Genomic DNA, 15,889 nt, shown 5'->3' on the forward strand with positions numbered 1-15,889 from the left:
GTGTAACTTTAAGCTTTTGTGTTTCTTCTACATTTAAAAAGAATGCCATTTCCCAATATATAACTCCCAGATGTAGAATTCACAGATGATTCATCTCACAGAACAAGTGTTCTGAGACATCAGCTCCAAATAGAGGAAAAACTTGGAATTCCCTTCCCCTTCAAAGTCAGAACTCGCCTAGATCTGCTTTGCTCAACAAAGTTTGTTTTCAATTATATTTCCAAATTCTTCTAACAATAACTCCACGGCGTCTGGCACCAACACATCTGATTCTTTGAAGTGGTTCTCAAGCAGAAAGTAGAAAATAAGGAGAAATGGGAAAGGAAGAGAGGACTATCCATAATTTTTGTTTTAGGTCAAATATTGTCTCCAAAAGTTCTGACATATAAAATCAGACAAACCACAAGCTATGACTTCTCATTGAGGGGCCACACTGCAAGAAGCAACAGCAACTGAAGAAAGCCTCTGCATTCAGCCGCTGGCTCCAGAGGGCAAAACAGACCCTTAGCACAAAGAAAATGGCCTTTTACTCCTGATATTTAAATTCCAAAAACACTCCTATGAAGTCCTCCACACAGGCCAATCAGGAACAATTACACTTCAGGGGTAAACCTCAGGACCCCTCAGAGAAACAATGAAACTGGGGGATCCAGTTCTGCCCTGAAGGAATGTACTAAGCTCCAAAACAAAGTGGTAAGGCAATAAACAAATAATTATCAAGGGATTCCTAGGTACATGAAATTGAATGATCCCTGCTGCTTTCAAGTCTAAGTGGAGAGAAACACACACACACACACACACACACACACACACACACACACACAGACATACATACAGGGATGTGTGAAAAGTTACCTAATCAGATAGACTCAGAGATTCCCCGGGAAAGGACAAGATGTAAACAATAAATTCACCAGAACGAGACCAAGTGAGTAACAGGGAGAGTGTGTGACACCGACACACGAGGTTCAAGGAAGGGTGGGAAGATCATTTGGCCTGTTTTGAGCTCAGAAAGCACAATGGAAAAAGGTCATCTTTGGGGCTTAAAGAGAGAATTTTTTTTGTAAAATCTAGTTTTTTGGACACTCTAAAGTAGTCCCTAATTGTTGTTAAACTTCTGTCAAGAAGTTCCAAACCACTAATTGTTCCTCCAACTTCATTCCATTTTAGTTGTATCCCCAAACAAAACTCCAAATTCCAAGAATTTGTTCCGGAAAACAATAATAAAAATAAAAATAAATTTTTAATCCGGAAGTTTCGTTTTATGAAAATTTACATGATAAAGAATGAGTGGAAGGAAAAGAAAAGCCTAAGAATTCCCATTGAAGGCACTAATAAATTCCACGTGGAAGAAAAGTGGACATCCAGAACAAAGAAAATAAAAGCTTCTAGATTCTCCATGACAAGTATTTTAAGGAGTCCAATTACTGTCATAATTGTCAAGATTTTCAAAAAAAGTGTAACTAAGAGGTAACCAATGCAAACCTAGGTAGATGGGTAAATTTAATATGAATTTGGCCAAAAAGAGAGTCAGACTTCAAAATTAGAAAAAGCCACAGCCAGGCGTGGTGGCTCACACCTGTAAGTCTAGCACTTTGGGAGGCTGAGGTGGATGGATCACTTGAGGTCAGTCATGAGTTCGAAACCAGCCTGGCCAACATGGTAAAACCCTGTCTCTACTAAAAATACAAACAAAAAAAAAATTAGCCTGGCTTGGTGGCAGGCGCCTGTAATCCCAGCTATTTGGGAGGCTGAGGCAAGAGAATCACTTGAGCCAGTAAGGCGGAGGTTGCAGTGAGCTGAGATCACACCACTGCACTCCAACCTGGGTGATAGAGTGAGACTCTGTCTCAAAAAAAGAAAAAAGAAGCCACTAGGCCGTACATGTTAATTGGCTGAGTTTCTACCTTGAAAGGGATACAAGAAAGATCTCCCTGGTAAAAGGGATGGCAAGCTGGCCCAGAAAGAACAGGCAGTGCAGTGAGTAGCTGCCCTTCCTGTGGCCATGACTATAGAATGTGACAGGTGGCCCATCCAGTCCTTAAAGGCAGTTTCTCAGCATCACTTACAACTTCACTTATCACAAGTATTCACTGAAGGACTGCCTGAGGAAGATGCTGCCTGCAGTGGACCTGTGAAAGGACCCTTTGGGAAAACATGCCTGTAATTTATTTTCCTGTTTTTTTTTTTAATTTTTACCTAAGTTCTTAAAAATCTAAATCAAAGATCTAAAGTGGATCTGCACCAGCCTCCACAGTTTTCTTTAGGCCAGAGGGAAAAACGAGGTAAAAATGAAGGAAAGCACCACTTTCTTTGTGGAGTATTCACTCCTCCTCAATAATATCTCAAGGCTCACAAAAGGGTCCCTCATTGAGACTCTGCATGCACATACCCTTTTTTCTCTTCGCTGCTTATGGTATCCATCTGAGAATTTCACTCAGAAGTAGCAAACATTGGCCCAGCATGGTAGCTCACACCTGTAATCTCAGCACTTTGGGAGGCCAAGGCAGGAGGACTGCTTGAGCCCAGGAGATCAAGACCAGTCTGGGCAACACAGCAAGACCTCATCTTTACAAAAAATAAAAACTAGCCAGGTGTGGTGGCACATGCCTGTAGTCCTAGCTACTCAGTAGACTGAGGTAGGAGGATCACTTGAGCCTGGGAGGTCACGGCTGTAGTGAGCCATGATTGCGCCACTGCACTCCAACCTGGGTGACAGAGTGGGACCCTTTGTGTGTGTGTGTGTCTCACACACACACACAAACACAGAGACAGAGTATGTTTAAGTATCCTAGACACAGATCAATTTAATTCTTACCATCCAATGAAATGTAAGTTTACTCCCTTTTTGCTTCAATTAGAATAGAATCATGAACCTAAAAATGAGGAGTCTTAGAAGTTATACATCCCTTTACAGACAGGAAATGAACTGACTAGCCCAAAGTTATGCTGCCAATCAGTGGCAGAGCTGGGACAAAACCCCAACATCTCCTGAGGCCCAGACATGAGCTAGTTTCCCATTCTACCACATCCTCACTTCCATAACTTTAAGAAAATTAATTTTTCCTCTCAGGTGAATCATTTTTATGCCTCTTTGGTCAAGCACCCCTTTAAGAAACTCCATGAAAACGTGGTCTCCTTTCCGTCCAGAAAGACGTTCTGAGCACCACGACTTCACATAAAGTTTCACCCAAGTAAATCATAAGGTCGGCCAATCTTTATTTTAGGATAGTAAGGAAATGAATATAACTTACTCATTTCTAAGTATTGTTTCAAATGAACTTGTGAAAGAATCCAAAAATCTCCATAAAAGAGTCTCTGATTTTTCTATTGGGTAAAGCATAGCCCTGGATAAGGCCAAACCACCCAAAGCGAAGAGTCCTACACAGACTCCAAATCTGAGAAAACAATCAGAGGAATTTGGGATGAGGCAGATCTTAATAACTACAGGGCATGTCAGCTTGTTTTCTGGATCTCCCCTCCTTCAAGATGGAAGGAAACCCTGCTCCCTTCGAGCTGCAGCCTCTGCATCCATCACTTCATTGCATCAACAATCCACTTCCTGGAAGCAACGAGCTCTTCTGACTGTTTATAAGTTTTGCAAGCACTGGGAGCTTGTGTGCCAGAAACTCACACCAGGCCAGGTGGAGGGAGGAAACCACAGACACAGAGAAAAATTCTTCTTAATTAAAAATAAAACAAAAACTAAGACGGAGGCATGATGCGGGGTCAAGGTACCACCACACTGCTAAAACTAGATGAAAGAATCATGTTCTCCCAATTTGCAAAACAGCACTTAATTTCATAGAATCTCTCAATACTAAGCTTTTCTGCCCCATAATTAAAAAAAAAAAAATGCATTGGAGGGTGCTTCCACTTTCCTAAATGGAGAACCCACTGCAAATGGTGACTAATCGGTTATCATATAAATTTAATTAAGCTTCATAGATCCACCAGTTTAACCTGACTATGTTGGATAGCTTTTAAAGCCACTGAAGACTCCATAATCTACCTGGAATTTGATTTTCACAGATAGAAGATGGAAGTCATTCCAAAAACTAGGATAAAGTGAATGGAATTTGGAGGACTAGTAATTCCCATTCAGATGCCTAAATGAAGCTGCAGCTAGCAAAAAATCCATTCTAAAGAAGCCCCCTCACCAACAAAGTACCAGACTGAGGAGAAATTAAACTACGGACTTTTATAAAATAAAACAAACCATTCAGCAGCTACTTGGAGAAAGCATTTTCAAATCTGTGTGAAGTTTAAATCAAGCACATTGGGTTCCAGGAACCTAGTTCTTTGCTTTTTGAAGATTTTTCTTACAGGCTGCCTCTAACTCTATTTAAAGCAGCCTCAAGTAGCCACAGCTGGAGGGACAGGCCTTACAAAGTAAACAACAGTTAACTCAATTCAGACTCATGACTTAACTACAACCAATGGCTAATTATCCCTCTATTAAACAACAGCGTCTGAGACATCACTTTTTAAATGATCTATTCCATTTCTAATTATGTTTGTTCACTAATGGATTTTAATCAACAATTAATAGCTTGGTAGAAACCTCCCAAGTAAGAGCTATGTGGAGAAAGCGGAAGGTTAATCAGAATTGCACATTCTGGCAGAGGACTAGCACAAAAGAGCTTGCTAAACACCTCCTACAAAAGAAAAAAAAATCTGTTTTGAGAACATATAAACTAGGGTGCACACAGTATGTGCCCAATAAACATTCTGTAAATATATAGCTTACCAAAACGCCCTTTGGAAAAACACAGCTAAAATGAATGTCAATTTTTTCAAAACTTCCAATTTCTTAAAACCACCCTATAGTAAACAGTATGGTATATAAATTATATCTCAATAAGGCTGTTAATTTAAAAAAAACCTATACATTCACAGATAAAATGATATGCCTTTGATTTATTTCCAAAAAAAAATAAATAACATGGAAGGGCAGAAGCATATTGGGAAATAGATCAAATAAGACAGCTGATGATTGTTGAAGGTGGGTGACAGGTACCTAGAGTTCATTACATTATTCTGTCCACTTGTGTAGGTATTTACCTTTCTCCATATTCAAAAGGTAAGAAAAAGCACTCCAGAACAACAGAAGTGAGTTAGTTTATTTAAACTACCTGCCTGTGTATCAACTGTTCCCTTAATTCAAAATTTTTTCTAAAAACTATGTATTTCAGATCATCTCACAAGAAAAAGAAGCTGTATCTGCAACAGCCTACTTTCTAATCAGTTGTAAGTTTTCTCTAAGTGGAGCCCAGCTTGTTAATTTCTTGTTATCCAGCCCAAAGTGCTAATGCTTGAGAGACAAATGCTTTCAAACAAAAGAGCACTGGAACTACAAGATTTGAAACAGCAAGATTATCTATCCTCCAGTTCAGAAGTGTTCAATCCTTCTCATTGTATTTAACAGGCTATCATCAAGTAGGTAATCCGGAAGAAAAGAATTTCAGTGCAATGTATGCTTTGACCAAGATAAGCAGTAAATTATTTGAATGGCAAATTATAAATTGGTGGAAGGAGCAAAACAGGGAGGGGGAAGCTGTTAAATGCTGCATAAAGGAGTCTTAGAAAATAAAGTTGTGAGTTGTTTTTTTTTCTAATCAGCTGAAAAAAAAGAAGAAAAACCCTGCATTACGTTCATCATGTTTCTCAAAGTCCAGCTAATTCTGCTTGTAAGAGAGACCTTCACTCATTTCCTTCATTTTCTTCCTAATAATGTGGGATCCTGAGAATGCAGATCATAAAAGATCAGAGATTAGAACTTTTGACCACAAAAGTTCAAAAACTAATCAATGCAAAACACTTAAAAAGAGGCCATGCCTTCTTTAAACCCTCTAAATGTCACCTTTTGCCAAAACAAACTGAACAAGCAGTAATTAGAACATGCATCCTGGTTCATAAGGAAACCAAAATGTATTAGGACCTGCAGAAATGAACAGATTGCTTGTTCGCACAATGGGCCTTACCGGTTATGCTGGATTAAATAGTAATAAAGACGCAAACAATCGTGGCTGTTCATGTGGGCAAGGCTGTGAATCATGGCCATTCACTGGGGAAGGAACTCAGGCACAGGTGCACAAGGAGTGATAGCAAACAGCAAACGGCTTTTCAGGTGGCATCCTTGCCAGATTCCTCAAATGACCCTGTGTTCCCTGCCTGTGTCCCCTACAAAGTTACCATGCAATTCCAAACAGACCAAAACAAATGAAAAATGTTCTTCGCATACAACTCCACAATTGTCTCCTGTCCTCCCTCCTCCTCCCTCAAGGTTCTCCAAAGAGAAGTGGGTATAGTGAGGATTCAGCCAGCCCTAAAGTCTGTAACTTAACCCTGTTTGGAAAAGCACACCTGCATTTTTCCAAGCTATTGACTGAGAGGTGCTACTTGCATCTTGCTGGGGTTCAGTTTCAATGAAACCCTGGGAAATAATAGGATAAAATGATCAGTTTAAGGGCGTCTCACTTCCCTGCCACCTTCCCGTACCTGCCTCCCTTCCAAAAGGATAGTGCTAAATAGACATAACTATTTGTACAACTGGAATCGATTTATAAAATACCTCAATAATTTTTGCTAATTATATAATCTGTTGCAACTGTTCATAGCTTCCAGCCTGTTTGGCTAAGATTTCCAAGGGTACCTGAGGTTCACTTGTGGCACTTCATACATATCACCAAAAATCCATGGGAGAAGGCTGCTTCATACATATCACCAAAACTCACAGGAGAAGGCTGCCATCTTCCCACCCCAAAAGACTCCTTCATAGCAGAAAGGTAAACATTTCCCAGGAAAGCCTTTGTCACCAGCAATCTGGCTTGGAAGCTGGGTGTGGTAGCATGAGCCTTGTAGTCTCAGTTACTCAGGCAACTGAGATGGGAGGATTGCTTGAGCCCATGAGGCTGAGGCTGCAGTGCATCTTGACTGCACCACTGCACTCCAGCCTGGGCAACAGAGTGAGACCCTGTCGAAAGAAAAAGAAAGGAAGTAAAGAAAGAAAAGAAAGAAAGAGAAAGAAAGGAAGAAAGAGAGAAAGAGGAAGGGAGGGAGGGAGAGAGAAAGAGGAAGGAAGGGAGGGAGGGAGAAAGAGGAAGGAAGGGAGGGAGAGAGGAAGGAAGGAAGGGAGGGAGGGAGGAAGGAAGGGAGGGAGGGAGAGAGGAAGGAAGGGAGGGAAGGAGGAAGGGAGGGAGGGAGAGAGGAAGGAAGGGAGGGAGGGAGAGAGGAAGGGAGGGAGGGAGAGAGGAAGGGAGGGAGGGAGAGAGGAAGGAAGGGAGGGAGGGAGCGAAAGAAAGAAAAAAGAAAAGGGAAGAGAGAAAGGAAAAAAGAAAAAGAGAAAAAGAAAATGAAAGAAAGAAAAAGAAAGAAAGAAAAAGAGAAAAGAAAAGGAAAAGAAAAGAAAGAAAGAGAAAGAGAGAAAAAGAGAGAGGGAATGGAAGGGAGGGGGGAGGGGAGAGGAAGGGGAAGGGGAAGGGAAGAAGGAAGGAAGGAATCTGGCTTGGAGAGATTGGCTGTGAGACAGGATAATACATTGGAGCTACTGAGGCCTTTAACCTTCAAATTGTGCTCCAGAATCATCATAAAGTTGATGCACCCAAGTTGAGGAACCTAGCTAAATATAGGCATTATCTAACTTTGTCCTCACAGCTTCTGTAAGATAGAGCATTTTTCTGTCTTTTTAGACATGAAGAGGTTTGCCCAAAATCTCACATGTAGCTGTAGACTGGAGGTGCAAGGGATGGACCATAGAATTAACTTTCAACCCCTTCACCACCACTCCTTAATGAAGAGTGTCAGTTGGGTGTGACCACCAGGGGCAAGGGCCCCTGCATATTTAACATAGTAAAGGTGAGGAAAGCTTTGTCCCTCGCCCATTCTCTCCCCCAGTCAATAACCCAAATGGAGACCAGCTGGGTAGCAAATGCCCATTTAGAAGATATAAAGAACTAAAGGCAGGAAATGAAAAGTATAAAACCCAGTGAAATGGAGAAACAGCTTAAAAAAATGAATCACTTCTATGAACAGATTGAAGTTATAACTTGTGTTTCAAAAGACTATGCATAAAGTACTCGAGTAAAAACTATTGATAACAAATTATACAAAATATAAGAATACAGGAACATATAAAGCAAAAAGCCTTTGTATAAGAAAAGTTCACAAGCATACCCACCACCCCCTACTAAAGAGACACGAATTGCCAACTTAATTGCCAACTTAAAATTAGAAATTAGACCATCAATAAACTGCAAATTTTTTCTGCAATCTTTATTGATCCATTCATTTTGCGTAATAACAATGGTCATGTATCAAGTACTTCAGCAAAAAAACTTCTGTCCTAGTCATAATTGGACAATTAATTGGTCAGTCGGGACTGCCCTTCTAAACTGTGCAGCTATATCAAATTCTTTGAGCAAAACATAAACGCAGGTCCCAGAGGTAAACTATTATAAAAATGTTAACCGCTGGTCTTCAAAGTGCCCTATTTCTTTGCAGAGGAGATAAGTTCTGAGTTTCTTGCCAATTTCCACACTTTAACTTGAAACAAAAGCAGAAGATAATCACGTAATTGACATACAAGAACTGAAGCCATGAGGTAGACAGAATGAACGCTAGTGGCTCAGTGTCATGCTTAAGTCATAAAAAATAACAGTAACGGTCCCTAAATTTCCCACAGGCTGGTAAACACTGGAGATTTTTAGATATTTGCCCTTCCCTGCCTGGGAATTTTTCCTTCACCCCTCCTCCCTCTTGTCTCAAGACAATGCCATCAGCCTTTGAAACTGCATCCATTGTAAACAGCTCTGAATATTAACACGGCCCAGAGTCCTGTTCGCTTTTAAAAGACCCCCAGGGTTTCAAATTGCAGTCACTGAGGAGGGGGAACGTACCCAGTGGGTAAATGTCACATAGCTCATTCAAAAGGAATTGAAAGTTAGGCTTGCTCGTGAAACTTAAAGTCCTTCTACCTATGGGGTAGGTCAGAGGAATCCCTTTTATGTTTAAAACAAACGAGGAAAAGAAGACAGACTCTGGTACAACCTACATCCTTTATTGCATATAACAACTTTCAATTCAATGAATCCCTCTTCTAGATTTCCCTCTCCTGTGGATGCCACTTTTTAAACAACTATAGGCTATTTTAAACAACCTCCACCCAGCCTTCCTAACAGACCTTCGGGCTTTAGCAGGTGCACAGCACTGGGCCAGGTGCATTGTTAAGTCACACAAAACCCCAGTGCTCTTTCCTGCATTCCTGTCCACCCTGAAACAGAGGATGCTGAAAAGACTTCGCACCAAGGAGACACCCCTGCAGAAGCGGGAGAGGCCCGTTCATTGTGATCACGGTGTCTGAGGGAGAGAAAGGTCAGCCAGAGGCCGTCCCAATGGACTCAGGGAAGCTGCAGGGAGAACCCAGGCAAAGTAATTAACACTGGAGGGAGGAAAGCTTTCAGCTAACGGTGAAGAGCTGGGGAGATGGGACATGAGGACATCCACTAGGAACCAGCTCTCATCACACTACACTTAACGTTTCTTCATCTTTCTGAAGATGGTTCCAAGAATTACTGCTGATAATATGTTCAAAAGTCCAAAGTCTGTAAAACCTAGTAACCAAATACAATTATGCAAAGAGACAACACACTACTTTTTAAAACAGTCCCTTGAAAAGCGGGGCAGGAACAGTTCTGACATGTCCTAAAGGCAAGAGGGACATTGTGTGCCAATACGGAGTTAATTTACATGGGGCGCTGGGGATCTCCGGACACTTCCTACTTTAGCAGTACTCAGAGAATAGATATTATGCCCACAATTTCACATCAGCAAGACTTAAACAGTGTGCCTTTTTCTCACGACAACCAATATTATTTGCCAGAAACCTCACCTTACTAAAAAAAAAAGTTGTCAGAGAGCTATCAACAGACAAGTTCTCCCCCATCAAGAGGGAAGACACTTGTTGCAAGAGAAAAGGACTCTGAGCTCAAGCTAAAGTTCCCTGAAACTCTAAGAGCACTTGCACCTTTCAGACTGTATTCTTGGCAATTAACCTGTGTTTAAAATGCTCCCTATTCCAAACAACCCTTTCCCTGTCCCACAAATCGGAAGATGTTCAGAGTCTGTTGAGTTTAAGTGATATGGAGAAGGAAATATTTCAGGACCATCCATACAACAATCTACTTAAAAAAAAAAAACATGAATCTCAGTTTAGCTTCTAGAACAATTTGGTGATCTGCACTTTAAACTTAATTTGCATAAACAGGATGGAAAGTATTTTCCAAACCCTTAATTCACAACACCCTGCACACCTGGGCCTTCCAGCACAGCTGTAAAATTTGAAAGACGAAGGCCTTTTTTGCTTCCCAACTACAATGGCAACCACAGTTGGTGTTTATTTTCTAATGTAATCATAAGCACCACTTCTTTGCCAAAACTGGCAAGGTTAGATTTAAGCTAACTGATTTGGTATTGCAAACACATAGTACAAAGACATCCAAATCAATAAACTCATCTTAATGTGGCTTAGGATAACCACACTTGGTATACACTTTTGTGAATATCCTTGCTTTTGAATGCTCTGTCATCTTCACTCCACACTGAGAACAAAAACCAGGGTTTGTTCTTCCTCTAGGCCTGCCTTCCTAATCCCAACCCAATGGGCTACCATTCAGCTCGCAGGACATTTAAACTAGCAACATTTTGTGACTAAACACTGCTCAAATTTATGGCACAGGTAAGAGTCTAAGGTAAATTGTATTTAATACTTCTTAAATAGCTTCTGAAGCCATGCTCTCAAAAATAATTTCAAAGAAAGCAAATATCTGAGTTCTAAGAAGTTCAACTTCTTCTCAGGTTCTGGGAAGTTGGAATAAGGCTTGGCAGTGGCTTGGTGCTATTTATGAATGTGCTAGTTGGACCATGCCAATCTCACCTACGTAATGGGCTGGGAGACTCAAATTATGGCTTGACTACTACAACTATAAGTTATTGTGCTGAAAAGTTATCCTCAGGCCCCAGAAATGAACGGATTATCATTATCCATTCTGTTTCTTCTATTCACACTGCATTTACGTTCACTATTTACAAGTTTTACTTTTCTTATATTAGGCCTAGAAGCAACTTCCACATTAGACACACAGTTTGCAAAAAAAAAAAAAAAAAAAAGGTCCCATAAAGCCACAGGTCCTCTGCTATCTCAAACCCACAGCCTGAAGTTGTTTGAACTAGCTGCAGTAAATCCAGTTCATGGATTTATAAACTAACTCAAAGCATTTTCTAGACACCGTGGGCTTAGAGCGTGTAAACTTGGTGAAACTACAAGATATTTCATTATATCATATACAGACACTTTCTCCCCTAAAGTCTTGCTGAATCTTAGCCAGGAATAAAAACCATATAAATACTCTTATGGAAATTCCAGAATAAGACTCATGGAGACTAATGATTTAAATTCAGAAGTCTGAAGTCTAGAAAAAAAGAACACATTTGCTTGATTTGTCCTTAATCAGAAATAAGATAACTTCACAAATATTTTTCAAAGGATAGCCATTTTGTACTGCACACTGTGTTGCTACATACTAACCAGAAATCACGCTGCTCATATCTTAAAATCGAATCGGTCAACACCATAATCAGTATACTAAAGTCTACTGATGCTCAAAATACCCACTTTGGTATTTACCGATCATCAAATGTGTGAGTAAAAGAGAAGGATTTCAATTTTGAAGGTATTTATGCCACGTGAAATGTCACTCCTAGGCAACAGAAAGCCTAAAGAAATAACCAGTATGTTTGCTCCAAAAATTAAAGGGCAAGGCAAAGTGGATCTTGTGACCATAGCAAAGTGCAAATAAGAGGACACCCTGTCCTCTCTGGGAAGTTACTGCTGTGGAACTAAGTGCCTTCCCCACAATGCCACTGACACATGGCATTGGGAGTCACTCTTCCAACAGGTGAACACTTAAGAAGTTAATCTGATTCTGCCCACATGATTCTATTAAAAAAAAAAAAAATACCGTATGTAAGGGAAAAATCACAATACCCCAGACCAAATAAGATACTACCTAAGGACAATACTGGGCTCTATCTCCCAGTACTTAACACAGCTCTGCCTCCACCCTACAACCACTGATTTTCACTAACTCAGTAAATGCCATAGAAGTAGATATTGAAAACCTAACTGTAACTAAACGGTCCTGGTTGTCTTCAGAACTCTGTAGTACTTGTTCATAGAGCAGTGTCTGGGGCCAAGTTAAAGATTCGTGCCCCATTTTGAGAGCTACAGGATCTTTACATTTAAAAGGAATTAACTTTTCTTCCCTTCACGGCAGTCAGAACTCAGGCCACATTTTCTTAAGCCACAGGTGCTGGTTACAACTTGTGACACCAGTTTTCTCTTTTCAAAACAGCCATAGTCATGCCTGAGGTTACTGCTGTGCCTTTCCTATGTTCTAGGAAAAATGTCCAATTAGTCAACCGAAATGCGGACTATTTAAGCTAGGCCTTTTCTGGAAAGGTACTAATGGTTCTGCGGAGATGCTAATTACCGATAACTGAACAGGATTTGACTCATGGACCAGGTTTTTTAGAAGTAAAAGAAGACTGTTCTACTCTACCATGTTTACAGAAGTCTAATGCCTTTTTTTCCTGCCAAATCTCCTGTAAGAAGTGTCCCACTAAGTCCTAACAGGCCCACATCCTGACAGCACAGAAAAGAACCTCTTTCGGGTGAAAGAAACTGCTTAAATCAGCCAAGCCCCTGGCACCCTCTCCTGAAGCAGCACTACTCCAAAACTCATTTGCACCATTTATGGAGGAGACAGTCTTGAGGGTGGGCCCCACCCCACTGGATCACCAAGCCCAATGGGGCCCTAGGGAACATACAGGAAGGGTCTGGAACACAGCTCCGTAAAATGCCAACCAGGCGGAAAAGGACAAACTCCCAGCACTCACAAGTCGCCAGGAACTGTCAAAGCCCTCTAACTCAGGGGTCCTCGGGGGAAGACTGCCTTCTGCCCCGCAGAGAGAAGCAAGTCAGGCCACCACGGTCTTCGGGGGTCAGGAGACGGCTACACACAGTATCAAGTAATAAATAATGTAAACGAAAGATTGGAGCCAACAGCCATCTTCATTCATTACCCACTGGAAGACCAAGGAGCTCACACACCAGAGTTGGATTACGGGAGAGGAAAAGGAAACGCACCCACATACCCCCACATAGACTTCTTCACACTCTGCTCCAGACATTTCCCACCCACTCACCCGCAAACACACTCAGCTCCAGACTCCCACTCCCCAACCCCCTGATGGCCCGCACGACGCGTGCTGGCTAACCCCCAAACCTCTACGACCCACGCTCGCTCGTCTCCAGACCCCACGAGGCACGCTCTTCTCCTCCAGGCTCTCTCGCATGCCTACTCCCCCGGACCTCCACGCAGGGTCTCCCCTCCGCCACCCCAACCTGACAGTCTTCCAGCACGCGCAAGCACGCCCACACACACACAACCCAGTCCGCACCCCCTCCCTGAGTACGAACCCCCGCCGCCCCGTCCCCAAGTGACAGAGCCCCGGGGCGCAGAGAGGGCGGAAAGGGCGGCACTCACAGGCTCCGCGTCCAGGAGGGCAGGTCGCCGGGCAACGCCGCCAGCCCGCGCCCACCGCAGTCCAGTGAGTCCCCAGCGCAAGTGCAGGCGGCCGCGCAGGGCGCCCGCGGGCCGGCCGCCGCGGTTGCCGGTTCCAGCCGAAGCAGCAGCAGCCAGGGAAGGAGAAAGCAAGGCGAGCGGCGCGGGGCCCCGAGCGCTCCCCGGACCGGCCGCGCCATCTTGTCTGGAGCGCGCTGCAAACTCCGGGCGCGGGGACTGTGAGGACCCGAACAGCCGCAGAGGCGGGCGGGCCCGCGGGGCGCTCCGCTCGGCTCTAGACTCCGCGCCGGGGCATGGCCCCCGCCCCAAGTTCTCTCTGCGGCCGCGGCTCCGGCACTCAGCGGGCTCCCGGTGTCCGGGCCGCTCCGCAGCACCCGGCGGGGGCCGCAAACCCCGCGCCCATCCGGGCCGGCCGGCCCGCTCGCGCTCGCTGCGAACTCCGCCGATTCGGGCAAGGGGTACCCAGCATGCGCTCCTCGTCCGCCCGGGGCACGCCGAGTGCCGCTACCGACACCGGCCGAGGGCAGTGCTGCCGCTGCGCCTGGAAGGCAGGCGTTCAGCCCCGCAGCCCGAGCTCGGTGCCGGCAGGCATCTTCCTCTCGGCTCGGAGCGCAAAGCCGTAGACCTCGGGCTGGACGGCGCGGCCGGCCTCGCGCTGGGAGGCCCCCGTCCGCCTCGCTGTCCCCACGCCGCAGGCAGAGAGCGGGCGCGCGCGCGCAGCCTCCAGTTCCGCAGGGCTCCTCCGCGCAGCAAGAGTCCCGCCGACCTCGCGGCCGAACAATCAGCCGCTTGCTGCTCGCCTCCCCGCGGCCCAGCCCCGGCTGGTCCCCCAAGCCCCGCCCCCGGCCGCTCGCCCGCACACACCCCCTGGGCTCCGCACGCCGCGGCCGCCTGCTGGCCCACGTTGGATGCTTTGCAACAGCGCCCCGCCACGCCTCCCCGCCTGCTGCTCATTGGCTGCCGGAGTCCACCGTGGCCAGACTCGAGGGCCATTGGAGCGCTCGCCGTGATCCCGCCCCTCCCGCTTCACCGGCTACCCCGCCTCCACACTCTTTTCCCACCCAAGGTGTGAAGGGCGGGAGACTGGGAGGAGAAAGGGAGGGACGGCCCCCGCCTCTTAAAGGAGACACACAGGTTGTTGTTGGAGAACGGGAACGCGGGCTGGGGAAAGGAGGCGTGAAGATATGCCCTCTGCGTCAAGAAGAGGAGAGAAAGTTAAGAGGGTAACGCCCCCGTTTTGGAGCTCTCTGGCCCCAAGGCTTTTTACGTCCTCCTCAGGCTGCAAGCAGGACTGCAGATTAGAAGCAAACCCGCGTCCATTTTCCAGGTACCTTCCAAGAGCGAAGACACAGGTTTAAAACTTAACACATTTCTTCCTGACTGGGACATCCTTGGTTATTTCATTAGGCCTGGTCCCCTTCCTCCCCAAACTGCTTGGAGCATCTTCTCCTGACTTGTTCTTCATGTCTTAAATCCAGCAATATGTCCTTGATTACCAAAATGAATGTGTGGTGCAGAAACCTAGTCTCAAAGGTGCACCCTCGGCCGGGAGTGGTGGCTCACGCTGTAATCCCAGCAGTTTGGGAGGCCAAGGCGGGCGGATCACCTGAGGTCAGTTATTCGAGACCAGCCTGGCCAACATGGTACTGGCCGCCTGTGCTAAAAAAGAAAAAATACAAAAATTAGCCAGGTGTGGTGCTGCACGCCTGTAATCCCAGCTACGGGAGGCTGGGACAGGAGAACCGCTTGAACGCCGGAGGCGGAGGCTGCAATGAGCAGACACTTGTCACTGTATTGTCACTGAATTCCAGCCTGGGTGACAGAGCGAAACTCCGTCTCAAAAAAAAAAAAAGAAAAAAAAAAAGGTGCACTTTCCTTCCCAGCCCCTAGTGAGTTGAAAGGCACTTCTAGAAATGCTCCAGCCTTTGACAAAGGGGTTGCTTTGTTGTTGTTGTTGTTGGGTTTTTGTTTTAATCAGAGTCTTTTTAAGATGATTTTCAAGAAGCCATAGTATACTCGTAAGAGACAGAGTTAAAGGAGAAATAATAGTTAACAAAGCTTCTAACTTTGGCTTTTTTTTTTTTTTCTTTTTTTTGAGAAGGAGTCTCGCTCTTTAACCCAGGCTGAGTGCAGTGGCGCGATCTCGGCTCACTGCAGGCTCCGCCCCCCCGGGGTTCACGCCATTCTCCTGCCTCAGCCTCCCGCGTAGCTGGGACTACAGGTGCCCGCCACCTCGCCCGGCTAAT

General features: G+C 44.7%; 1 protein-coding gene across 3 annotated transcripts in view; it reads right to left on the reverse strand.

Moving 5' to 3' along the window:
* LRIG1 (leucine rich repeats and immunoglobulin like domains 1) overlaps positions 1–14,457 on the reverse strand; it is a 122,646-nt gene extending 108,189 nt beyond the window's left edge. Inside the window, exon 1 of one of the 3 annotated variants that reach the window (XM_032149454.2) lies at positions 13,605–14,456. In XM_032149454.2, coding sequence (XP_032005345.1) covers positions 13,605–13,822 — 218 coding nt within the window. In that variant the 5' untranslated portion in view covers positions 13,823–14,456. Of the gene's footprint in view, positions 1–13,604 lie in introns of all 3 variants that reach the window. The other 2 variants (XM_032149453.2, XM_058437142.1) reach the window with 2 other exon arrangements.
* Positions 14,458–15,889: the final 1,432 nt, after the last annotated feature.

Source organism: Hylobates moloch, unplaced genomic scaffold (genome assembly GCF_009828535.3).
Source record: "Hylobates moloch isolate HMO894 unplaced genomic scaffold, HMol_V3 SCAFFOLD_4, whole genome shotgun sequence".
Lineage (NCBI taxonomy): Eukaryota > Metazoa > Chordata > Mammalia > Primates > Hylobatidae > Hylobates > Hylobates moloch.